Below are 24,521 nucleotides of genomic sequence, written 5' to 3' on the forward strand. Positions count from 1 at the left end.
GTTTAATGATATCACAGTTTGAATGTCATAAAATCGAACATGCATACTGTTGGTAACGCATAACTTTGGAATCACCCACATCGAATACACACTTTTCAGTTTGAATTTTGGATAAGAATAAGTTCCTAGCCAAAAAAAGGATAACGTTTTGACAGTCTATGGAAGCAATTTTCTCAACAGAAATATGGTCATATTTAATATCAATGACAGGGGGCAGGAGAAAAGTTGTTGTAGAGATAAAATTTCATTCGTCATTATTCATTTGTGATGTCTTCAATAAATTGTATTATAAAGCATATTAGATTGTTCAAGTAAAACACGTAAAATCTCACGGGACTGCTTGAGAGTGACCACTACAGTATGAAGAAGTAACTTCCCTGTATGGGTGATACGAAGACAAGTTTGACTGTATTTGGTACAGAAGGTATTCTATACCCTGTGTATCGACTCAACTCTTAGAGTACGACCGTTGAGGGTTCGGGGAGAAACTCGAAAAGAAATTAAGTGTCTTTATCCTACATTGAAATTTGACGCCGTTCGTTATTCTGAAGAATAATATGTCGCCGCAAGCGGATACAAAATGGAAAGACCAACTTGGCACTTCGTGATTTCGGATCTACAAAAAGTCCGCCGGGTATAACTTAAAAAATAAGCTTGGATTTGTTCTTCGAGTGTAATTACATCTCAAAATATTGCCCACCTTTCGGAAGGGCTGTACTCTGTTTATTCGCGTTGCAATTTCTACTGGCAGGATAATGGGTTCAAAAGGTGACATATTGTAGGAGGACACCCAGCGGAGAGAGAATTGAGCTGAGTGCCTCGGCTCTGTTATAGAGCGACACCTGTGTCATACGGAGATCTTCCCTCACACCGTGTAATAATCTCTAAGTACCCAGGTGACATATTGCTAGTCGTTAGTTGGCTACACCAGTAATACTTTTGGCTGTAAACGCAAATATTTAGAGACACGGGGCGTTAATCTGAGTTTGGTAGTCACGGGGCACGATTAGGATCGCAGTAATATCTTATATACATGCATATCGTCCGATAAGTAAAATTCCCAGTAACATATGTACCACAAACGTGATCCTGCCATCAAATATATTTTTGCACACAACACTATATAGTTTGAAAGTTTCAACATTGCTTGATACTTGTATATTTTGTAGGAAGTGGCATTATATAGCAAGAAACCCATAGGTAGATTACAGAAGATGCACAAAAGAGGCTTTGACCAGTCCCTCTGACAAGGTATGTGTAATAGCCTTTGTCAAGGATCCTGTAACTTTGAGAAGATTTCAGCTTTGTATTCTTATGGCCGTTTCATGTCAGTAAATTATCACTGTATACAGTCATGGAAACTTTCTTTATCCAATACTGCAGCCACAGATCTGAAACATGGATGCCAAGGTCTGTGTTTCTGTGTCCGTACGTTAATAACATTTCCTAGTTTTGAATATTCTCGGAAATGACAGACCTGTTGTCTGACAACGTATACGAAGGTCAATAAAATATCAGACTTTGACTCATTATCTGTGTGCACAGGACTGTATTCCTTGTAAAACAGGTACCAGGCATGAAATTCAGACCCTGTCACACACCTTTGTAGACCACACTGTCTACGGCCATGTTTTTGTAGCACTGTGTGTTGACTTGAGCCTCAGTCTTAAGGTAGCAATGCGTCTCGAAGTGAAAGACTTAAACTTTTGCTCAAACTCTCCGCAATGAAACTTTTAACCATTTTCTTACCAAATCATGAATAAAATCAGAGGATCCCTGTTTAAAGTTTAGTAATATTTTCGTTTTTCGAAAAACTACGACGTTGAAAAGTTTACTTACTCAAAGAACTTTAAAGTGAGACTCCACAAGAGGTTGACCAGAATAGCATCGGACAAAATTGAGTCTGAATATCCGTGCCCGAGGCGCATTCTACCTTCGTTTTCGTTAACACAGACCGATTACCACAGATTTGTAGCAAGGGCTGCGAAATGTCTGCGACTGGGGTGAATTCTTCTTCAAGTGCATCTTACGAAGCTTAAATTCACTAGGTAAACTTTAAAAGAATCACGGATCAAAGGTCGTACTACTTCAACGATGAATCACTCTGCAATATTGCATTGCATGTCATTGCATGTATATACTGGGATTCCTGCACTGCTCTATCGCACAGCTTATCTACCACTCGGAATGCGGAATTCCAGTCTTGGTTCTACAGCCTTACACAATTATCGGGATTTCTTATAATACGCAGGTTGTGCCTTTTTTAATTAAACGTGTTTTAAAAGTACAGGAAATACTGTAACTTGCAATGTTTTTTTTATATGAATTATTTTTTTTCTATATGGCAACATCATTTTCTTATATTTAGAGTTAAAAATATCAAGTGAAATGATAACTTAATGTGTTGTGAAAAATATGCAGTTTAATTTCTGACAAGAGAATTCTAGCCTCGATTAAAATCCTCTCACATAACAAAGTATTTGGCATGATAATGTTCACAACTGCTTTGTTGACAAGTCGAACACGAGGCATTTGCGTGATTTGTTTGTTTATAGGGAGTAGAAAAAGAAAAAAACATTGAAAATACAGCCTGAGCAAATATTACAGCTGACAGACTGAAAGGAGCAACTCCTACGCTGGTTTTGTCAAAGGTCTCAGATTTAAGATAATCTTTTAAAGTTGTTCTCACCAGACGTGTAAAAGGTCGCTGATCCAGCCGGCCCTTCCTCTTGTCCATTGACATCGCTATGGATGAATAAGGTATACTCTCGACCATACCTCAGATCACACATATCGTATTGCGCTGCCCTCAGCTGTAAGAAAACACATGACATTTTGTACTGTTCGGATGTTCAGGGTAATTTAAGTTCATCTGAGGAACTTTTAAGATAGTTCGGCATTGTTGATATATGTTTAAGTCTCCATTAGCGGTGTACTTTAATTTCCAGCGACTTATCCCCTGTTTATTGCCGAAAATACATTAACGGCACCTTTCACTTTTAAATGGTGTATTTTTCTACGGACTCCCGCTGTAGCATTATCTCCGCCAATCGTGTTCTTGCGACTTATGAGTCATGTCTTTCCGTAAAACGGCGGCTTTCTGAAAGCAGAAATCGGATACCAGCTGTTTTTCAACGTCGTCAGAAGCTGGGCTCTTTTGATTTCCACTTTGCCAAACCAGCTGGACATTTGACCGCCTGGAAATTTCAAGAGATACCGCGATAGATTACTCCTCATTCTTGACAACACAAACCACTGCTTTGTATTATGTAGGTTTGTGACTCTTTCCGGACGCTATCTTCTTCTGAAAAAAAGCTGAAAAACTACGACGGCGAAAAACTGCCTTATTCGTGTCAAATTACCGCCGGCAACATGGCAAGTAAAATAGAGCTCAATTTTTGATGATTTTTTTCTTTTTGTTCTAAGGTACATGTATCTATTTCTATGTCGCAGCTTCGTCAACAAGATGAACAGCACGATTGATAATACCGACGCTCATTTGACTCCACGAATTTCACTAACATTAACCAAGTTGACCAGATTTAATAGTTCTGAACTCAATACGGACATTTCAGAGGAGAGGAAAAGGCAACTAAAACGTTCTTACTATGAAATATAAAATATCAACGTGTATACACCACAGCTCTTTGATCGTATGTATTATGTACATGCAATAGCAAAATGGTGGGGCTATACAAGCCGCCCAAAGAAATGTGGTGAAATGAAGGTCAGCGATGCTCTATATGGGCAAAGAGATAACCGAGAAAGCGTTAGTACGCCATTTTCAAGTCCAATTAGACACGGATTAGTTCGCCTCAGTTACTTAAGTCAGAATCTGTTGTCTTCGTCACGCTACGTCTTCGTCTAAAAGGAGAGACCATTCCACTTAAACTAGTGATTAAGATTAAAGATGTTTTTCTGCTTCCAGGTTTTCTAGGTATTCTACGCGTGAAGATACCCTTAGGATATGTTTTAGTATTCCAACAAACAGCTTTAAGTGAATATTCGAGGCCATATATTCTGTATTTTAGATGGACATCCTCATGAAGAATATAAGACAAAAGGAATTTGCTCAATAATGCACCTGGTGTATATACCTCTTTGTCAGATGGATACATTGTGCATCACGTAGCATAATGCCGAGTGTAATTTTACGAGGTCAAATGAGTTTTGGTTTCCGTTCGTCGAATTTTTGAAAACCTTAGAGGAACTTATACTGCAATTGTGCTTATCGGAGAAATCATGTTTCTAAATACGCGTGAGTAAAATGCCAGGCAATTCCTTTTTGTGGCAGTGTACGCCGGTACATTTTCTGTAAAAATTGAAAGAAAGAAGGGTTGATGATCGGTTTATCCCTATTCGTCGATGTTCGACACAATCGCTCTCTCTACTTCATATCCCTGCTATACTACTGGTTACGCACAGCCATGGGTTGGGCGATATTACATAACGCAAAACGTTTACGAAATCTTTAGGATACAATGTACCATTTACCGTTGTTTGCAAATCCATCAATGTTCCAAAAGTAAAAGCTTATAACTGTAAGTGGACGGGCAATGGGTCAAGATTTCTGAAACACGACCCTTACGGGACAGCTAATCGAGTTCTACTCATATTTAAGCTTATAATTATGGAAACTATTGCTCTTTCTCGATTGCCTCTATGACAAAACATTAAATTTCATGTCACGACTGACCAAGTGGATTCAGTGAAATATTCACACGGTTACTGAAAGATTCTAAAATAATGGTTGTTTATTTGGGTGCTTTCAACATTGTTAACTTTGCAAGATCACCCTGTCCTAGGGTCACAGGATTATTAGAATCCTGAAGGCCTAATTTTGTTATCTTATTCTTCTGTAGGATAGTGGTTTTAGCATGATGCGTCCTTTCTTAAATTTTACAGAGCTTTAGTGCTCTGCCTCGAATATCAAATACTGAATAAAGCGCAAACAATGTCAGCCACAATTAAAAGTTCGAGGCCATTGTCGCACTTCAGATGTTCACAATTTCACATAGAATAGCCCACGTGACTCAAAATACATTCCAATCTATAAAAAAAGAAAATTAAATTGAAATGTTAGGAAACTGTTCCTGAAAAATGTTGACCATTCGTGCTCTACACACGGCGTAAGATGTACCATTTAACGGCAATCATATCACGGGACTGAACACAAATGTCACGTACTATGGCATCTGAGATTTTACGACAGCCACCGAAAACTGGCACTGAATCGAACGGTAGTCAATCTTCCTTGGGTACATTACATATTTCGTTGACGATTAACTTTTACGTGCGAAGACATAGACATTTTTGCTCTGAAAGGAAATAGCCAAATTTCTGAAGGAACATCGCTGTCATCGTCCGAGATATCAACCGGCGCAAGGGCATTCTCATTGGATAAAACATGGTTCACAGTTTTCGCTCGCGTTGTTAGCAAAGGCTGAATTTCTAATAAGCTTACCGTTTAAGATGTAGGTAATGACTATGACAGTCCCTAAATTTTCAATGGTTGTTTCGAAGGCAATGGCCATTTCATTTGCTCAGACCGTTTACGACAGAACTCGCAAAAACCTTAAAATCAACCAGGTGTCATGAGAATACTTCTAAAGCAATCTACTGTCTTACAACCTGTTACAAGAGAATTATCAACATGGCCAATGAAATAAAGCCGCTCATGTATTTCGTTTTCCGCTCATTTAGTATTTTGCTGAGTCATCACAGACTAAGTTCGATTATTAGAGGAAAAGTATAAAAATATATTGCAGCACGGGTACATCTATCAATAAGTCAAGCAAATATACTATTAAAATGTTAGTTTACATTAGTTTTCTTTTTAAGGTAGAACGCGCCTCGGGGGACAGACATTCCGACACTCAAAATTTTACTTATCTACCACTTGTTGGGGCTCATTTTAAAGCTCTTTGTGTAAAAACACTTTTCATCAGCTTAGTTTTTCGAAATTCGAAAATATTTATTTTCTCCATAGAGTTCACACAGGGATGGCGGCCATTTTGAATTTCAAATATCGGGTTATTTGTTTTTCTAGTACCAAAATTTGCACGGTGACCCCCGATTATTATTCTTGATTTTGAAAGAGAATGGTTGAAAGATCCCGAGGGAAAGTTGGAGCGAAAGTTTAAATCTTTCATTTTCGAGGTGCATACTACCTTAAATCTAACTTTAACGTTAAACGACTCAGCAAAAACTAAATGAGTGAAAACCAAAATACAGCGAGTGTTAAAAGTTAAGACAGGGCCACCATACCCATTTGACCCTGAATCTGAAGATACCGTCACGTCGAGAAGACTTCAAGTTCAGATCTATAATAGCTACTTTCGGTTCAGCATGGCGAAGACTACTTTACTGGGCTATAAACACATGTAGATTAGACAGATGTAATTGAAACAAGTACCACTGAGTTATGTTCTAAAATATCGCTAATGTGAAATATTAGGGTTAACACTGTTCAGATCTTCACGGAAACTCAGATAGCCCTGTAGAGTGATTTTGCAAAAGTGTTTGCCTTTGAAAATTCTGAACTTACGTCTAGTATATCTACAAAAGCAGCGTCATCGTGGCTTGGGGATGTTCTGGTACTGCTACCTAACCAATGTATGCTGTACTTACAGGACATTTCTGAAACAAAAGAGAAAAAGAAAAAAAAATGTCAGGCACATCGGATAAAACTTCAGCCTAACTGACGCTGATTGGGAAGAAATCGTAAAGAGGTAAATGTACACTGCAGTCACGACACCAAATGGATGGTGTCGTAATTTTTTGACAAAAACCTCCCAACAGAAAGGAAAGACTGAAAGTCATGCGCTCGCGCAATTTATTGTTGCTTGGTGATATATCTGGTAAGTGTGAAGAGATATCTTTAAATAGTAACGGAAACATCTTATTCATAAACCAGAAAGATTTACAGATCTTTATGTGCGATGCAGAGTCCTTAACAACCCGTCAAGGTCCATTCATCCAAGCCATCTATATGATTATAAATTGCCCACGCTTGAGTTGACCTACTTCAAGGACGTGAGGCTTATGGAAAATGAAATTAGGTCAAGTGTAGCGTCGGAACTCGGGAAGAAGACGCTTTTCTTTGAACTGGCTATTAGAATTTTCATCTGTGAGGCACAAGGCTGATGTGCCTTTTTCTGATAAAGGCTTTTTACGCTTATGGAAGATTGTCAACTGATCCACATCGATCATTTCAGTCAGACATCAGTTTTTCGAATGAAAAGGTGTGATTGGTGAATGTCACCCAAAAGCAGCTTGGCATTTGTCTCGGTGCTTGAAATATTTTATCGTGAAATGCTTAACTGTATAGGCTGTGGTGCACTGGTTTATCTGACGCAAAGGGTAATCAAATTTCACTCGCACCGAACAGGACCGCAATTATTAAATGCCGAGAAATATATTCTCAAATCGGCTCAATTTTCAGGCACCCGGAACAAAACCCATCGAACTAAAACGAAACTCGATACCAGCACCACCTTTGCCAAACCCAGTTCAGATTTTTATGCTCCACAGCAAAATTAAAAGTCGGATATCTTTGAAAGTATGAAAATCATGATTGTTTACCGATGTTTCCAATTCTGTGTTTGTCGAGATACCTTTTGTTTGTGTTTAATGGAATTTTGGAGACGTCCTTTGTGGTACGAGGTAAGACGATGCGAATATATATTTCATGTAAATGATACCAGTTATTCGCTCGATTTTTGTTATTTTAAAGGAGAAGGGATACGTAAAGTATACAATACAAACCATTTGGTAAACATGTCCATGGCGCATCTTTGAGGACATTTACAGACCGAGCAAAACCTTCTGTATACAAGTACGTTGACTTAAACTGCATAATTGCAAGAATAGTAGGAGAAGTATCGATTTAAGGTAGTATGCGCCTAGAAAGTGAAAGACTTAAACTTTCGCTCAAACATTCCTCAAAGAATCTTCCAACCATTCTCTTTCAAAATCAAGGAAAAAAATCGAGGGTCATCGCACAATTTTGCTACCAGGGAAAAATTACCCAAGATTTGCGGATATTTGAAATTCAATATGGCCGTCATCCCTGTGATAACTCTATGGAGAAAAATAACATTTTAAATTTTCGAAAAACTAAGACGGTGAAGTAGTAGAAGTAGTGAAGTAGTAGATCAACATAGAATTGATAAAGTTTCAACGCCCGAATATGTCCCCCGGGGGCGTTCTACCTTAATTTAACTTATCTGTTATATTATACTCTATCATAGTACTTACACTTTGGATTAAAATAAAAAGGTATATTTCATGTATGGTACCAGTTGTTCACTTAATTTTACATATAAGTAAACACTGCAAACCATTGGATATGATATATCTTAAACCATGGATTAAAATAAAAAGTGGACTGAAATACAATATAATAAAAGGTGTGTTGCCTTGAAAACAATCAGAATGGAGTCGGGCAGTTCATATTTTGTGCAATTTTCCAAATACATTTGAGCCCATATTGTTACCACCACCAATATTTATTTGAGTTGATCATATATTGTGAAAGACGTCTTGATCACAAAATGTCATTTAAAGCTTGCAAATTGTTGAACTTTTATCGAGCTCTAGCGGAATGACTCGGATTTGGTTTTATTTCACGACAGCCAATGAAGTGGAGACAAAATGATACCCTATTTATTTATCCACCACGCCAAGCAAACCAAACACTGCCAATCAGTAGTGAACTTGAGTGGAATAAAAGAGCCCAATAACTCGAACCCGTCCTTTGCCAGTCACGCGATTCACAAAATGCATCAAACCGATATCGGGATTGCAGATGATGACATGCATTGCACATGGCAGTTGCATCACTTATGGTAAAGTTTCTGATTTAAATTATATCAAGTCTTATTACAGATGCCATTACTCACAAAAAACAGATATTACAAGTTCAAAAGCTCGCTGCCTTCATTCCAGTGCCAAGTTTAGTCGTTTGCGTTATAAATCATTAGGGAATCCCTTTCCTTAGTTCGTTCGAAGTGTTCGTGATCCGTTTGAATGGATACGGGACTCCAAACATCGGTAACGTTTTCTTTCTTTGATTTGATGAATGTTCTTTGACAAAGAATGAACTCATTATTTTCCCATCTGGTCAAATTCATTCGCAGTACAGTCACGGTCCTGGAACTATGAATGGCGATACGTCAGCAGTGCTGTGAATTACAAGCCGTTGACACACAAGAGAAAATTGCCACAGTATGTGATATTTTAGAAACAGAATTAATTCTTATTTGGAATTTTAGTAATTATAGCTAACTTTACATTTCACGGATAGTGGCTACATATTACATTGTATAACTCGTGAAATAACTCCATACTCGAGCACGCACCACGATACATTTCCGCCAATCGCAATCCTGAAAACAACCGCAGGATACATAAACCGTTAAAATAACTCTCTGTGTGCAGTCCCAGCCTCTAACCTTTATAAATAGAACAGCTTATCGTAAACCTACTGGTAGCTTATGTCGTTGCGTTTCGGCTTATACCGAGAAGATATGCGTGTCACAACTTTTAGAAGTGTGTTACCATGACAATCACATATTTATTATTCTTCATCTCAGTCTTGCAATATTGATACATTTAACAGGGAGATCCCGAGTCACTCGAGAAATAGGTCATCATAAGTAATTCTAATATATCTAACGGAGAAACGAGTATATACGGAAAAATATGCATGAGCCATTTTAAAAGGACAGGGATTGTACCGAGGTCTTACTGACCGTATTCATACCTATACACTCTGCAAAAGGTAATGCCAAATTTCACCAACGAATCCTGAAACTCCACGAACCATCCTGATGCTTACAAACTTTCTTGTAATGAAATCAAGGCAAACGATGGAGAGAGTATTTGACGTTTGTCACAAAGTAGAGATTGTCCTGCGTTTTATTCAGCTTGATTACCATTGAATATAATACAGAGAAAATGATATTTCAAGTATACAGCCTGAGAAGACCATTTCTTTGGAGATCAGAGCAGTAACTATATACCCTTCAGCATTAAATCTAACTCATAATCTCTACAAAAATTATTGGTATAATTATTTCCTATATATATCCTTTCAAGACCCAAGTGCTCCTCTATTCAAGGAAGTAAGTATCTTGAATATCTATGAACTGTTCAAATACCAAATTTATATCCATTACCTCATTTCAGAGAATTAACCTTCAGGTTCTCAGACTATTTTTGTACTCGACCAGTCTAAGTCCTCTATACTTACGCCATAATAAAACCTCCGAAAGGGTTAATTATCCTTCCTAGGAGCAAAGCTTTGGAATAGCTTGCCATGAGAAAATGCAAATTACTAAAAGTAGAAACCGTTTCAAAGGTACCCTAAGAACACACATATTTGAATATTTGCTGAATGTCGTCCTCCCTAGTAATAAAATTGTACATACATTTTCAGAAATTGCCTCTAGGGAGTTTAAGTCCAGATTAGCTTCTCATCAGACTTTTTCTAACTGTAAAGCTCACCGAGTCTCTACTTAGGACATCAGATCTGTTTTTATATTTAAAAGACGTTTTGAATATTACTTATTCATATAATTTATTACCTAATATATAAATAATTGTTTCAGAAGATATAACCTACTTTATTTCTAGCAATGTACTTGTTTCTGAAAATGTATGACTGTATAGCTACTGGTAATTACATATCAGTGACCTTAAAGATATAATGTATATTTACATGAAAACTATTGTCTTTATCATTTGTAATATACACCGTTTGTATAATGTACACTGTTTGTCTTTAGTGTGACGAAATAAATAAGTATTGAATAAATACTAAATATTAAAGTTCCATTACCCCTCTCTCTTAGTATGAGACGTGCCATCTCTAATATTACTGATTTGCTGCTTCCCTATCTGCATTGGATCGTGTGCTTGGATGACGTCAACATCGAGATTTGTACCTCGTATATTACAATAGATTCTGAAATTCACGCAAAAGTGTCTGCAATAGGGAATAGCCGTGACATTTGATAGAGCATAGGTCGTGTTACCAAATTCACACAAAATCCCAGTCTTCCTTTACGACATTGTACGCATTCAATTGACATTTTCTTCCTGTGCGACTTCAGGAATCCTCATCTATAGGTATATGCGTCTGCACACGTCATCTTTATCTGTATCTATTGCGTGTTTGTCACGCTAGGCTGCTTTCCAATTATCTTGACGGTTTGTATCATAATGAAAAAAATAGTCCTCACCAGAATAATGCCTCCCCTACGGCTGTCAGTGTTCTCGTGTGATATGAGATCTGAAAATCCATGCAAACTGACAATAAATAAGGTATCAACATTCCATTTCGTCTTAGAGTACTCAATAATAAATCCATTCTAGAAAAATTCACAGTTAGATCATTTATCATGGAACACAGTCAATTCAATTTTATTTGAGATTAATTATAATAAAGTCTATACTATATTGGAATTCATCAATGCTTGAAGCATAGAATTTTTTGAAGATTTTATAAGAAGCCTGATTCTTACTTGCAAAATTCGAACATACTCAAAGTGAATACGTCATCGAGGAATCCTTGAGGTGTTTTGAGGCACATGAAACCCATGATAGTGTTCAATTAAATAACTTTATCACATAATCTGTGCAGAGGGTTCCTGTGAGATTGGGGAACATGATCAGAGTTTTAATCTATGGGCAAATTTTTGTCTAGTTCCTTGGGCTTTGTCTGCTCAGCTTCCTATTTACGGATGGTTCCAGAGTTATTGCCCCAGGGCGTCTCCATCACTACTCCAATCTTCCATAACACCAGTATCACTTCTACCCGAAAGGAAGTCGACTCCACTATCCGATGATGTGTCAAGGTTGGCATAATATGTGATCAGTATGTGATCACTGTCAGCTGGTTGGGTCGTACACGGTGTAATGACAGGGATTTTAGGCTGATCCACGAGGGCCCAATTTGACGTGATCAATATCTCCAAAGGCGGGAAACGAAATCTCATTTCTCCATGAAGATGTTTCAAGTTGCTTTGAACTGTTTAAAAAACTGATCCCAGGGAAAATATTTTCATCTACAATGGTTTTTGTTAAACAACATACTCGAAGTCAAACTCGATTGAGCCAAAAAATGTTGGTTTTTTTATACATTTCGCGAAAAATATACTTGACGTTAGGTTTCGTGCAGTCTGATCTCTTCACTGTTCCAAGAATACAAAAACCAAACAGACAAATGAAAGAACTGTATGAAGTAATCAAAAAGCTAAACTAAACTAATTCGAAAATTATTCTCTCTTGATAGGGCTACAGTCTGTAACTATGACAAAAGATATATACTTAAAACAAACAAATCTGTTGATAAACTGCATCCAAACGTTATGTACTTTTGTTCATAGACTTTCAACTGCGGCGATGATTTTCAAGACATTAAGGTGTTAAACCAATTATAACATCATGTCTGACTGTCAGAGTGGTTCATAAAGCCTTCTCTTCCTTGTTATTTTTACGTTCGACATCTGCGATATTTTTGCAGGCGAATACGCTATTGTACTGATTTATCTAACGATGCTCTATAGGGATTTCATATATTCAGTGACTGACGTGCATAACCCGATTGCATAAACTATAGTTTAAACAACTGCCTTGAAAAAGGAAATGTTTTTGAAATTCTGAACTACAACCCGCCTCTTCCTTGATGGCGTGAACGTCTAAGTTCAAGAGAACTCGCCTATTAAAACCACAGACTCTCCGTCTCTGTGATAAAACAAAGGCAATACTACATAAACAATAAATTCATTAGCGTCAAGGCTGGTATTTTCGAGGTCCTTTTTAAAGTACACAACCTACAGGTATAATAAGACTCACATGGTTTGTGTATTCTACAAGAGTCAACAAAGTCATTAAACTATTTTTAAAAAAGTAATTGGAGTGAACGCAGATTTAAATCCGTTAGGGAAATCAAATGTACGTATATTACTAGATGTCTGAAACACGACCAGAGTCGTCCCACCGTCCCAACTCAATTTCAATCATTGACAAAATATGAAATAGTTCCCATAGCTTTATAAAAAACAACATTTCACGCTTCAGACACATGTTATCATTACATACCAGCCTAAGATTTGAAGTAAACGAATTTTTCCTAAATTTGTAAAAAAGCATCAAGTTTCCTCCGCACTGGAAATAAATCAAAGATTCACATACATTCAACAGAATTTACGTAAATTGCAAGATATAATCCTGGCAGAAGCATGTAGTACATGTAACATCTCCCATTTTCGTTGAAAATTAACCCGAAAGTCTAGACCAATCGGGTAGGACGAAAGGTATACAGTGTCCAAAACATGCCGAGACCTCAGATCGAAGGGCGATGTGCAGCTCAAGATTAACACCGCTGCGGCATGATTAGCAGGCAGTGCGTTGATACCAGAGGCCTGTTTTCAGATTTATGCATTTTGGGTTAACTAGTTCAACAGGCATTAAGTGTGGCATTTGTATAATTGCTAAAAATGTATTATCCATAGGCCAGCAAATAGAGGCAATTTCCTTTCCTGTACAGTTATTAAGTGCCCTCGTGTCTTCAATTATTCAAAACATAGTCTGCCCCTTTGGGAAAGTTTATCGCCCTGGGTGCAGTAATGTATCGTGCAGTAATGATCTCTCGGGGTTGTTATTTGTATTAGAAAGTCCTCTGAAGATTGGAGCAGAAAACAAAACACTATATCGAACAATTGCTTATGAATAATAAGGTTTATCCGTTTGAAGTCGAAAGTCAGCGGAGGTGTCCTTAAAATTTTCCCCACTTCAGCGATTGACTTTCTCGACGAAGCACAACGTCAGAGTGTGCCACTCAGGCTTTGACGATATGAGGCTCGCTTCAAGACACAATCAGTTGCAGGCCTTGTGTATGCATTTTAAATAAAACGCAAAGGTTTCAGTATTATTACGCGGCGTTGAGCTGCCTTTCACCACATTTCCACTGGAATAAAGCTGACAGAAGACTATTATTTTCTCGTTAAGTAACTTTTACTACGCCTCACGCCAAATATTTTTTTTCAAATCTTCGCCTTGGAGTTTATTACCTAGTTTATTTACGGTAGACTTAGCTCCACGGCACACGAAGCGAACCACACGGGCTGTCGGCATCGCGTTAGGGTTTATTATGTGTAATGAATACCAAAAGGTTAAGTCAAACCTAATTTATTTCCTTGTTAAGTAGGTCGACCTCTATCGGCATATGCCGCGAGGATTCGTCTAAGTGCTTTGCAGAAGGCCTCTTCCAAGTGGGGAAGGTGTCGTGTGTAAACTCACGTATGGATTGAATATTTGCGATCCAATCAAGGCGTAGGGGGTCTTAACAGCCTAACGCTGTCGCTATCAGCGATTCGCCCACCGCCTTGGTGAAAATCGATTGATCTAGCAGAATGGCTACTAATGCATATGAATTTTTTCGATTGTGCTTCTATTGCTTATGTACTTATAAATGAATGACTACCTATCTATTGATAGATCAAATTTTCGATTCCACGACTTTGCACCAGCTCGACAACAATTACGCATCCAATAATTGTACTTCAATCGACGACCACACGCCCCCGGTGTTTCAACTGCCTCGGGCACGTCATATAACTTCTATGGAGTGTATGCTTACCGTAATTTCTGCGAGAAAATATCGGTTTACAAAAAAGTTGTAGTCTTTATAAACACAAGCACATGGAAACAAGTGGTGTCAATCAGGGCCCAGAACAAGCAGCCAATGAGATAAGACCATGCTTTATGTGTGGAATTTTCGAAGTGCCACCAATTAAATGGGGTATGGTAAAATGTTGGAATTATAATACGAGAAAATGTGACTCATTTACATATGGTCCCAAATCTATCCAAATCAGTGTGATTTAACATAACCAGTGCTGCAGATTTGTAACTAATGAGACGTCATTTAGACGATGCGATATCTTATAACTTGAGATTGCCTGGGCATATGTTATTGACACAAACGAAAAGCTCCGTCCATTTGGCTGATTGATCTCGCCATGGGATCTTATCCGAAGTCAGATAATCAGGAATACGATGATTGCAACCAGGGAAAACTGAAGGATTCATTAAAGTCTCCTCTCATCGCCACATGGAAGTGAATTTAATAAGGTTAAGGATGTAAGTGTTGCTTCTAATATCTGAGCTGAATGGCAAAATTAGATCAAAAGATTACAGTAGCGAAGTCTGGTGTGAAAACGTTTGGCTGTTGTAGTAGAAATACAGAAAACCCCTTGTTGATAAGTGATTAGTCACCATGTCAAGTTTTTGCTACGGAGAAGTTAATGTCCATGTTCCGACCAGTGAAAGTTCGACAATATACGGTAAAGAAGTCGATTTTTTAAACAGAAACATACACAGTTTACAAATATTTTATCGCGTCATACGTCGGTCAGATGTGACATCTTTATCAATAGACTAGTTTAAATATACATAGACTTTTCCTCGGACAACTTCACAGTCTTCTAGAATGCTTTTAAAACGCACTTGAATACGCATTGCCCTTGGAAGCCGTAAATCCATTAATATGCTGTCACGTTGTGCGCATGCCTCGTTGCTCTTACTACCAAGGAAACCGGGCTATTATTGTGATGTGTATGCAAGAAAATCATAATTTATAAATTTATGCGACTGGCCGGATAGCTTCACAGTCTCAAAGAGAAAAACGTTTTCTATTGCAAAATTGAATCTCTCCACAGGAAAGTTGGTGAATGTAATACGTACCATGAAATCATGAAACTTTTGCTCAAACCTTCCTCAATGAAAATTTCAACCATTGTCTTACCGTATAAAAAAAAACAAATCGGGGGAAGGGGGGGGGGTCATAGGGCAAATTTTGGTACTAGAGAAACAAAATTACTTAACATTTATCGACTCTTGAAATTCAAATAGCCGCCATCCTTGTGCTAACTTTATTCGACTATATGGGGGAAATTACAATAATGTCGATTTTTACAAATCTAAGACGTTGAAAACTTTACTCACACCAAGAGCTTTAAAATGAGTCCCCACAAGCGGTAGATCAGAAAAATAATTGGAAAAGTTTGAGAGTCTGAATATTTTGTCCCCCGGGGTGCATTCTACTCAGATTCAAATAATGAAAGCACAATTGCTGTGCAATCGCAAACTATATGCACGATCAACTTACTACATGTATTACCATTACAAGGTAGTTTAGCTCGATCATTTTTCCATGACAAAGATTATAGACGCCAGGTCGAACGAATCCCGAGAGAAGGGGAGCCGATGGAGAACAGATAGTCTTCTGTCGGTAGTGATCTATTCTCTCGTTTGCTCGATTCGGTAAATGCGAACCGCAGTCGTCATGGGAATATCTCACGAGACAGGTTACACAGGTACATTTTCGAGGTCTCGCTGAACTTTGTCGTCGTCGTTTCTTAATGCAGTGAGAGCAGTCTCGTTTTCTATAGGAACGCCTCGGTTCAGGAAATGACAAGGTATTAAGAGTCAATTAGTGTTCAAATCTTTTCGCCAGGGAAAACGTGGCTCTCTTTTGGCATTGATTTTGGTAATTTTTGCATTACCGAGAAGTCAGTGATGTTTCATGTAGCTTGACACCTTTTGAAAGAGTGCTCAACAAAATAAGTGTCCAACACACTTACATTGGGTAATATGGACAGGAGAGCTTGGAAATACTGATCCATCAAAATGGATACCTCTGCGTGCAATAAAAAATGAATCTGAATTTTTTACAAATGATCATATCATACATTGACCCATGGTCAATTGATTGTTTTGGTAATTACAGTGACTTTGTCTACGTAGAATACTCCATTTGAACTTTTGACATTTGATATTTCAAATGGCTGTATGACCGGGGAAAATTAAATTTTTGACTTTGAAGAAACACAAGAGTGTGAAAACAGCATTTATTCCAAAGGCTTAAAAAGGAATCCACATAGGCAACAGGCTGGGAAGGAATTTAAACAAATTAGAATCCCGGCGAACATTTCCTCTCGAGGTGCATTCCGCTACAATTAATACTGAAGGTTTTTACAAACTGATCCTTACACCGATATAAATAGCTTTTGTTCGTAACGTAAGTTAACATGTAATTTTCGGATCCAGATTCTGAGAACGTACATCGCATGTCGTAAAGAAAAACCAATTCAATAGTAGGAATCTTCAAGAAAAATATAAAAAAATGCATAGAAATATTTCATGTCATCGAGTTCGTTGACCCATTTTCAATGACCTTTGTAAAGTGGGTGTCAGGTCGTCAACTCTCACAATGCAATTACAGTTTGTTGAACCATGGACAGTACAGGGGAAGGTTTTACCCTCTACTGCCTATGGTTGGACTGGTTGTTTTAATAACCGTGAAGACATGCTGCTCACACAAAAGAATCACAAATTGTAAACAAGCCAATATTGAAGAACAAAGGACCGCGCGGTGATACAAAAACATAAAATTCAAAACGATAAATTTGCTTTGATTTTGTATGTGCCTGAATTTAATCAAGCAAATCCATCACCAAGGATTGAAATACTGGCATTTTCAAAGACAATATAGCTCAGTAACATGAATCCAAAAAATCTTTCTGAAGATTGGATGGTAAGTATATGCAAATAGATACAACCAATGCGGCTTTAGCATGTTGAAATACAAAGGATTAGCCCAACCAATCGCGTCGTGTACAATATGCGATATTATTTCTGACAAATGAATTGCCGTCTTGATCCAAATACAGAATATCAACAGTAACAATGGAAGTTACATACGCAGATGATGTGTTGACAACTTGAAGTTGAGAACTAAGCAGTGGTACGATTTTAAAGCATGACAAGGAACTATATTATGCAGGCAGATCAAATATAATAGAAAAGCGTATTCAAGGTCAAAATTACATCAAGTTTAATGCTATGATTTAACGTGCATTTTATTGTCGAACCATTGCTATCCAAAACACCGATGGAATGTTATAACATGTCGTGGCTATTTCCCATGGAGAGCTTGGAGGGTTATGCTTGCAGAGGAATACGAAGAAAAACTTGAAAGAAGTTAACCGCGCCCCTAGACCGCCTAGACCGCCAGCTATTTGTCGTACCCTCAAGCATTCTTTCACACTGTAAATTTCGTGTTTGCTATTATCAATGGAGGTTTGACTCATTCACTTTTCAGTTTCTTAGTAAAGTGACCGCTTGACCCATTTCAGTTTTGTCCCTATTCAGCATTTCATGCCCATAAACAACAAAAAATTACGTCACTGCTTAGCAATGCATTGAATAAAAAAAAGCCATGGAAAACTGGCCGTCTTGAAAGTTATGTTGCCTGCCTTGCCATATATTTAAAGGTTTGAAGTGAAGTGCATTTTTAGCCTTTATTATTTCAAAACCTGCCAGGGGTAAACGAACACGCCTACTCTTTGCCTAAATGTAGTAGAAAAATAGAAAGTATACGTATTTGTCAGTTTTTATTACTAATCCCAAAAAAATGTAGTCACATAAACTTGTAGTCATACCAGTAATTACCAAATAAAAATTGCATTACTTTTTACGTTTGTAGTACAGGACCATGTTAACTGTAAGGGATACGGTGATTTGGTTGACCGAACCAAACCTAATTGAATCGGATGTTAACGGTATTGCATTAGTTAACTGAAATGAAACCATGCATAAAATAATGGTGTAGGAATTCTTGGAAATTCATTCTTCTCCATGACCAGCAAAGATTTGCTTGGAGTGCATCACATTCCTTGGCGAACTTTTGCATGGTGACTTTTATTTCCCCTGAACTCGTTAACTCATAAAGGTCGTTTAATGTTGTACGTACACACTCGTTAAGAGCAGGACTACATCGCGTACTCTGTGAAATACATGATGCCAGACACGGCTGCTGGGCCTAGAAGATCCGATTGTGTCGACAGACGGTGTTGGCTATTCACATAAACTCTTCTTTCGCTGATCTAAGTAGTGGAAATGAGCGACAGTCGGATTTGACAGGCGTCACTCTGTCAAGCAAAAGAATCAATGAATAGCCGCCATCACCAAATTTGTCTGTTGTTTTTTCAATATGTACTATCTTTATGTTTTTACCTTGATAAATGTATAAATGACCGAAATCTTAGAGGTTGTCCTTTCATTTCTCGTTACGCCTTACGCCTACTTCATTTTAGCTCGCTGTTAGTCATGACAGCATCTTCTTGCCACCCGCATATCCTCCAAATTTATTTCCCATTTTCCTCTCACGACAGCAAAACAATTTTGACTTCAGGGACACATTTCCCTCAATAGTCACATTATCCAAAATGTCACCATATCTAAAAGGTCATCAAATAATTGATGCCGACCCAAGTCTAAAAGACTTGGACCCATAGCGAGCATATAATCCTCCGAGTGCAGTTTACACAATCTTAAAGCATTGAACTCACGGCATTGTCGTGATTTGTTGGTTGTCCAGGACAGGTTAATTCGTAACCGAAATAAGTTTTCAAGAATCTGCCTGTCTCCCATGTTTCCGCTGTCAATTTTGTAGATATAAATAAAAAACACCAAGGCAAACTATCAAGGTAGAATGCGCCTCGGGGAAATATATTTGGACTCTTGTATTTTTAGACTGCCTTTCTGGTCTACAGCTTGTGTGGGCTGATTTTTGAAAATTAGATTCCCCCTCGAGTCACAACATTGATGACGGCCATTTTGCATTTCAAATAATATCGGTAATTGTTAGGTAATTTGTTTCTCTAGTATCACAATTTGTACGGTAACTTCCCCCTAATTGCTCTTTTGACTTTGAAAGAGTTACAGTTGAAAGTTTCCTTAAGGGAAGTTTGAACAAAAGTCGAAGATTTCCCTTTCAAGGTGTGTATACTACCCATCTATGACGAGAACATGTGAACAATTCTTCGAACAAAGGTACAGTTACCACCGCCTTCTTCACTAATGACTTCGCCGGCAGCAGTTGGTGTGCACTGATTGGTTTTAAAAGGAATTTAAAACGATATTGGAATAATCTGACAGCATCGAAAAACTGGGCACTGTCAGGAAACAAATGCCGGGCCGAACAACAAATATCGAGAATCAGTCGACAAACTTCAGTCGATTCATGATTAGGTACATAGATTTAGCAGTATTCAACGAAGTCTCTCAGAGATTTTTGAACGACAGACCTAAAATTTGCCAAGTAATTGTCATAATACCTTAAATCAGTGAAGAAAACGCTGACATCATCTGGAATAGCAATACTCTGGCGAAGATGTTCACAATACAAATTCTGATTGTATTTACTGTTGGTAATAGCTATAATGTATATACCTAATCACCGTCATGAGAATATTAGGATGAAATCGTGAAAAAGTGTCGGGTATTCCTGTGAGCACGCTTATTGATTCTTCCTTACGTTATTCCAGAAAAATTCGCATTCAAAATGGAAAGGGAAGGACATGTGTCATTGAAAAAAATCTTTTATTACATGTCACAGTAGTGATCACACCTTAGGGTTTTATTCCTGACTTGATCTACACGTCCTTGTAAGGAAATCTTCATAATGGGTAAGTGTTGATTGGATCCACGGGAGAGGAGTACTCATTCGCCCGGAGTGCTTTCATATGTCTCGCGCAGCTGGTCATAATGGCTATAGCAACACACTGAAGCCGTGAGATCGACACAAGAGTGTCGTACACTTTTTGTCAAGGGTCTGTTGAACATTCTTGAGAGGCGCCATAGAGCAGGAATGACAAAATTACACAGTGAATGAATTATGTGACTCAAACACAACACGAGACTTGAAGTACATGGCGGTTATATATCTTTTTTAGTATCCTTCCGTTATTTGCACATGATATATGCACATCACACGTGCAATAATTCAAAACTGTATTTTAAATTTCACCCACTCAAAGACTATTTGTTCAATACATGTATGATATAAAACTCTTGTGGGTCTCATAGAGCTCTGATGATGGCATTTCAAGACCCTGATTATACTGAGTTCACCCTTGCAAACACATTGTATGACTTGTCAGCTATTACTCGTCTGCTGAGCGAGGGAGAAAATGGATGTCATTGACATGAAAAATCACGTCAGATGTTTAGTGTCGGGGAGAAATCGCCCCCTGTGTTATCACTAATGTCACCATCGCAGCCGTGTTTTGCGCATCAAAGCAGCCACACTAAAGAAGAGGACAGAAACAAAAAATCCTTTCATTTCACTTGTTAGTCGTGGTTGTGTTGGGCGCACTATAACATCATCATGCAATCGGGAAACAGAGTGTGCATTTATCGCAGCCATTGTGTTGACTTGGAGCCAGTCACGGGCAACGCTCGCGACGAAGTGATGGCTCAGCGAACTACCCGCAGCAACATATTTATTCCCACTTGGAATTAACAAATTAACAAAGTGTAATTAAAGATTTGGTTCAAAATATTTAATTTGTCCCGGTAAAGATTTTCACAGAAATGAGAGTATTTCGAGCAAGCTGACGAAAATCTTTACCATCGTTGAGATGATTAGGCATTGATTTGACCAACAATTTGTCTAACTACAGATTTGAGTAAAAACTGTGCCATTAAACGTATGTCCTAATCATATAGGTCCAGTTAAAATTGTTAAAAAAGTTATTTAATAACGTCAATTAAGAATTGGAGTCCCTAAACGATTTTTCTACGAAAAGGTGATTTACATAAAGATAGAAATAATTGCGTTGCCTGTATAAATTTGTTTCTACTTGTTAACAAACACGATAATATCTTTTCATGCAAATAATTTCACGTGTAGAAAGTGAAGTTGATATTCCATAACCGCGCAAATCTGGGGTGAGACTAAAACGAAGGCCGTGAAGACTACGAAGGATCGTACTTCTGAATACAGAAAGGATGAGAACAGTATTTTAGTCCAGTCCAGAATTGAGTGAAGGACAGTGTAAACCTCTCACGAGAAGGATGATGGACTGTGTTTTCGGTACAGAATGGGTTAAAGGTCAGTATATTTACTGCACAATGGGATGAAGGACACATTTTCACTGACACTACTTTCACTACAGAATGGGTTAAAGGCCAGTATGTTTACTGCACAATGGGATGAAGGACACATTTTCACTGACACTACTTTCACTACAGAATGGGTTAAAGGCCAGTATGTTTACTGCACAATGGGATGAAGGACACATTTTCACTGACACTACTTTCACTACAGAATGGGTTAAAGGCCAGTATGTTTACTGCACAATGGGATGAAGGACACATTTTCACTGACACTACTTTCACTACAGAATGGGTTAAAGGCCTGTACATTTACTGCACAATGGGATGAAGTACACATTTTCACTGACACTACTTTCACTACAGAATGGGTTAAAGGCCAGTACATTTACTGCACAATGGGATGAAGTACACATTTTCACTGACACTACTTTCACTACAGAATGGGTTAAAGGCCAGTACATTTACTGCACAATGGGATGAAGTACACATTTTCACTGACACTACTTTCACTACAGAATTGGTTAAAGGCCAGTATATTTACTGCACAATGGGATGAAGTACACATTTTCACTGACACTACTTTCACTACAGAATAGGGTTAAGGACAGTATTTCACAACAAAAAATTCACAGTATAATGAGGCGAAGGAAAATTCTATCAGTGCAGAATGTCATGAAGTACAGCATTTTCACTGCAAAATAAGACATAGGACAAAGTTATCGATGCAGAAAATGGCCAAGGACAATATTTTCGTAACAGATTAGGTGATAATACTGCTCTACATCTTACCATACGCTGAAAATGATGTCGCCTAATTAAGAACAGAAAATACGATGTTTCACCACTCAAGTAGGATTTCTATTCGGGCTTTTGTCGTCCTTCGTCGTCCTTCTATGTCCTTCCTTTTAGTTATTGCTCAAATCTGATGCACATATCATCAATATAGTATAATTTTCTGAAATGATATAATGTCATATGCCCGTAGACATTCTCGCGATTGAAAGATTACGAGTGTCCACGGTCCCAGTGATAGAGGGACAGTGGGTTGCCTTTTCATCGGAATTAATGCATTTTATTCCCACTTCAATAATCTGATCAGTTTCTTTATACAACTCAGCTTCTCATGGCCATACAATAGACCATACGTAGTGTATTCGTAGGGTATCACGTGAAATTTTGCCATTATACTTTTTTGAAAATTACCCACGTCACAGACAATACTGAACGAGTTGAAATGAGTGTCTTAACCCATAGTATCATTTTCGCTGCTTTTCTGCAGAATTTGACCTCTGCAGCAGCTCGAGTTGTTATTCCTGATAAGAGGAAACGTGATGACCCTAGCATTTTTAAGCCCCTTCTCTTCGAGTATGTCTTCAAGACATACCGTAAAAATGCGACACAAAGTCGCCTTTACAGTTCTCCGTAGTTAACAATACCAAATAACTACTGTTGTAATAAACTTATCCTTTCGCGGTCACGTTTGTAACGTTCGGTCATTCATTTTGCCTCGAGGGACACATTGGTTGTATGTCTAATTCATTTGATAGAAATATTTCTAGGGTTTTTTCTAAGGCTACGTTTTAGTAATACTGTATCACTTTATGGCAGCCAATTTAAAACTCCCAGGGGCATTATTACCAGGAACGAACAGTAAATAACCGTGTTCTCTTTTCCCCTTCTCAGGTAATTACCGCTTCATGACATTCCGCTTTAGATTTCTGAATAATTGAAATTGGTGTCCAATTCTCCTTACTTCTATTTTATATCCGATCGAGAACTCTCTGAATATTCTACTATGGGTTGATAGCTCTGCTGGTGGACAGGATTGTCCCCGAGGCTGTCTTTTGCCTAGTTAAGCGATGTATAATTTGATAAAGTTTGTGTGCGATGTGTGTGAGAGAGTATGTGTATATGCGAATGCTTCATGAACTCTACAGTGTGCGTGGAGAGTTGCTGGCAGAATAATTGTAACAGCTGGCTTAGTTTCACATAATTGAACCACTCGTGTTTTTAAGGGTGGAGATATAGCCGAGCGGTTTTGACTGTGACGTCTTCGCCAGGTGAGAGAATTTACTAAATTATAATGACGCTAATATAAAGTCGACTAGTGTGGTACATATTTCAGGCAGGCAGGTTCGCGTTCATCCAGACCAACTTCCTACAACAGTCGATTTCACGTGATAGGCACTTTCAATGAACAAAAAAAAAACAAGCTAAGCACGCACAGCCTACATAACGCTTGAATACAAATGAATGACACGTAAAACCAAAAACAGACCCTATAAGTCTGACAAAGAAATGTAAGCAATAAAAGATTATGGTTGTCTGTGACAGCGAACATGTCTGACAGCATAAAGTAGCGTAACCATGCAGCAGTCTACTTTCTTTCGGTGTGTCTCCATAGAAGAAAACGTGTAGTTTTCCGGTACGAAGTGAAAAACTGCAAAAACATGAGAAGCAAAAGACAAAAAAAAATGAAATTAAAGTCAACAAGCCAATAAAACTATTAATTAAGATCACGAGGTTGACATTTTGGTAACCAAACTTCA

At 38.0% G+C, this 24,521-nt stretch overlaps 1 protein-coding gene across 1 annotated transcript in view; it reads right to left on the reverse strand.

Annotated features, from left to right (window-relative positions):
* Nucleotides 1-2,660: 2,660 nt before the first annotated feature.
* LOC139119562 (uncharacterized) overlaps nucleotides 2,661-24,521 on the reverse strand; it is a 74,118-nt gene continuing 52,257 nt past the window's right edge. Inside the window, exons 6-7 of the mRNA XM_070683405.1 lie at nucleotides 6,548-6,639; nucleotides 2,661-2,813 (exon numbers count right to left, since the gene is read on the reverse strand). Of these exons, the coding sequence (XP_070539506.1) occupies nucleotides 2,661-2,813; nucleotides 6,548-6,639 (245 nt within the window). The remainder of the gene's footprint in view (nucleotides 2,814-6,547; nucleotides 6,640-24,521) is intronic.

Source organism: Ptychodera flava, chromosome 20, assembly GCF_041260155.1.
Source record: "Ptychodera flava strain L36383 chromosome 20, AS_Pfla_20210202, whole genome shotgun sequence".
Classification (NCBI taxonomy): domain Eukaryota; kingdom Metazoa; phylum Hemichordata; class Enteropneusta; family Ptychoderidae; genus Ptychodera; species Ptychodera flava.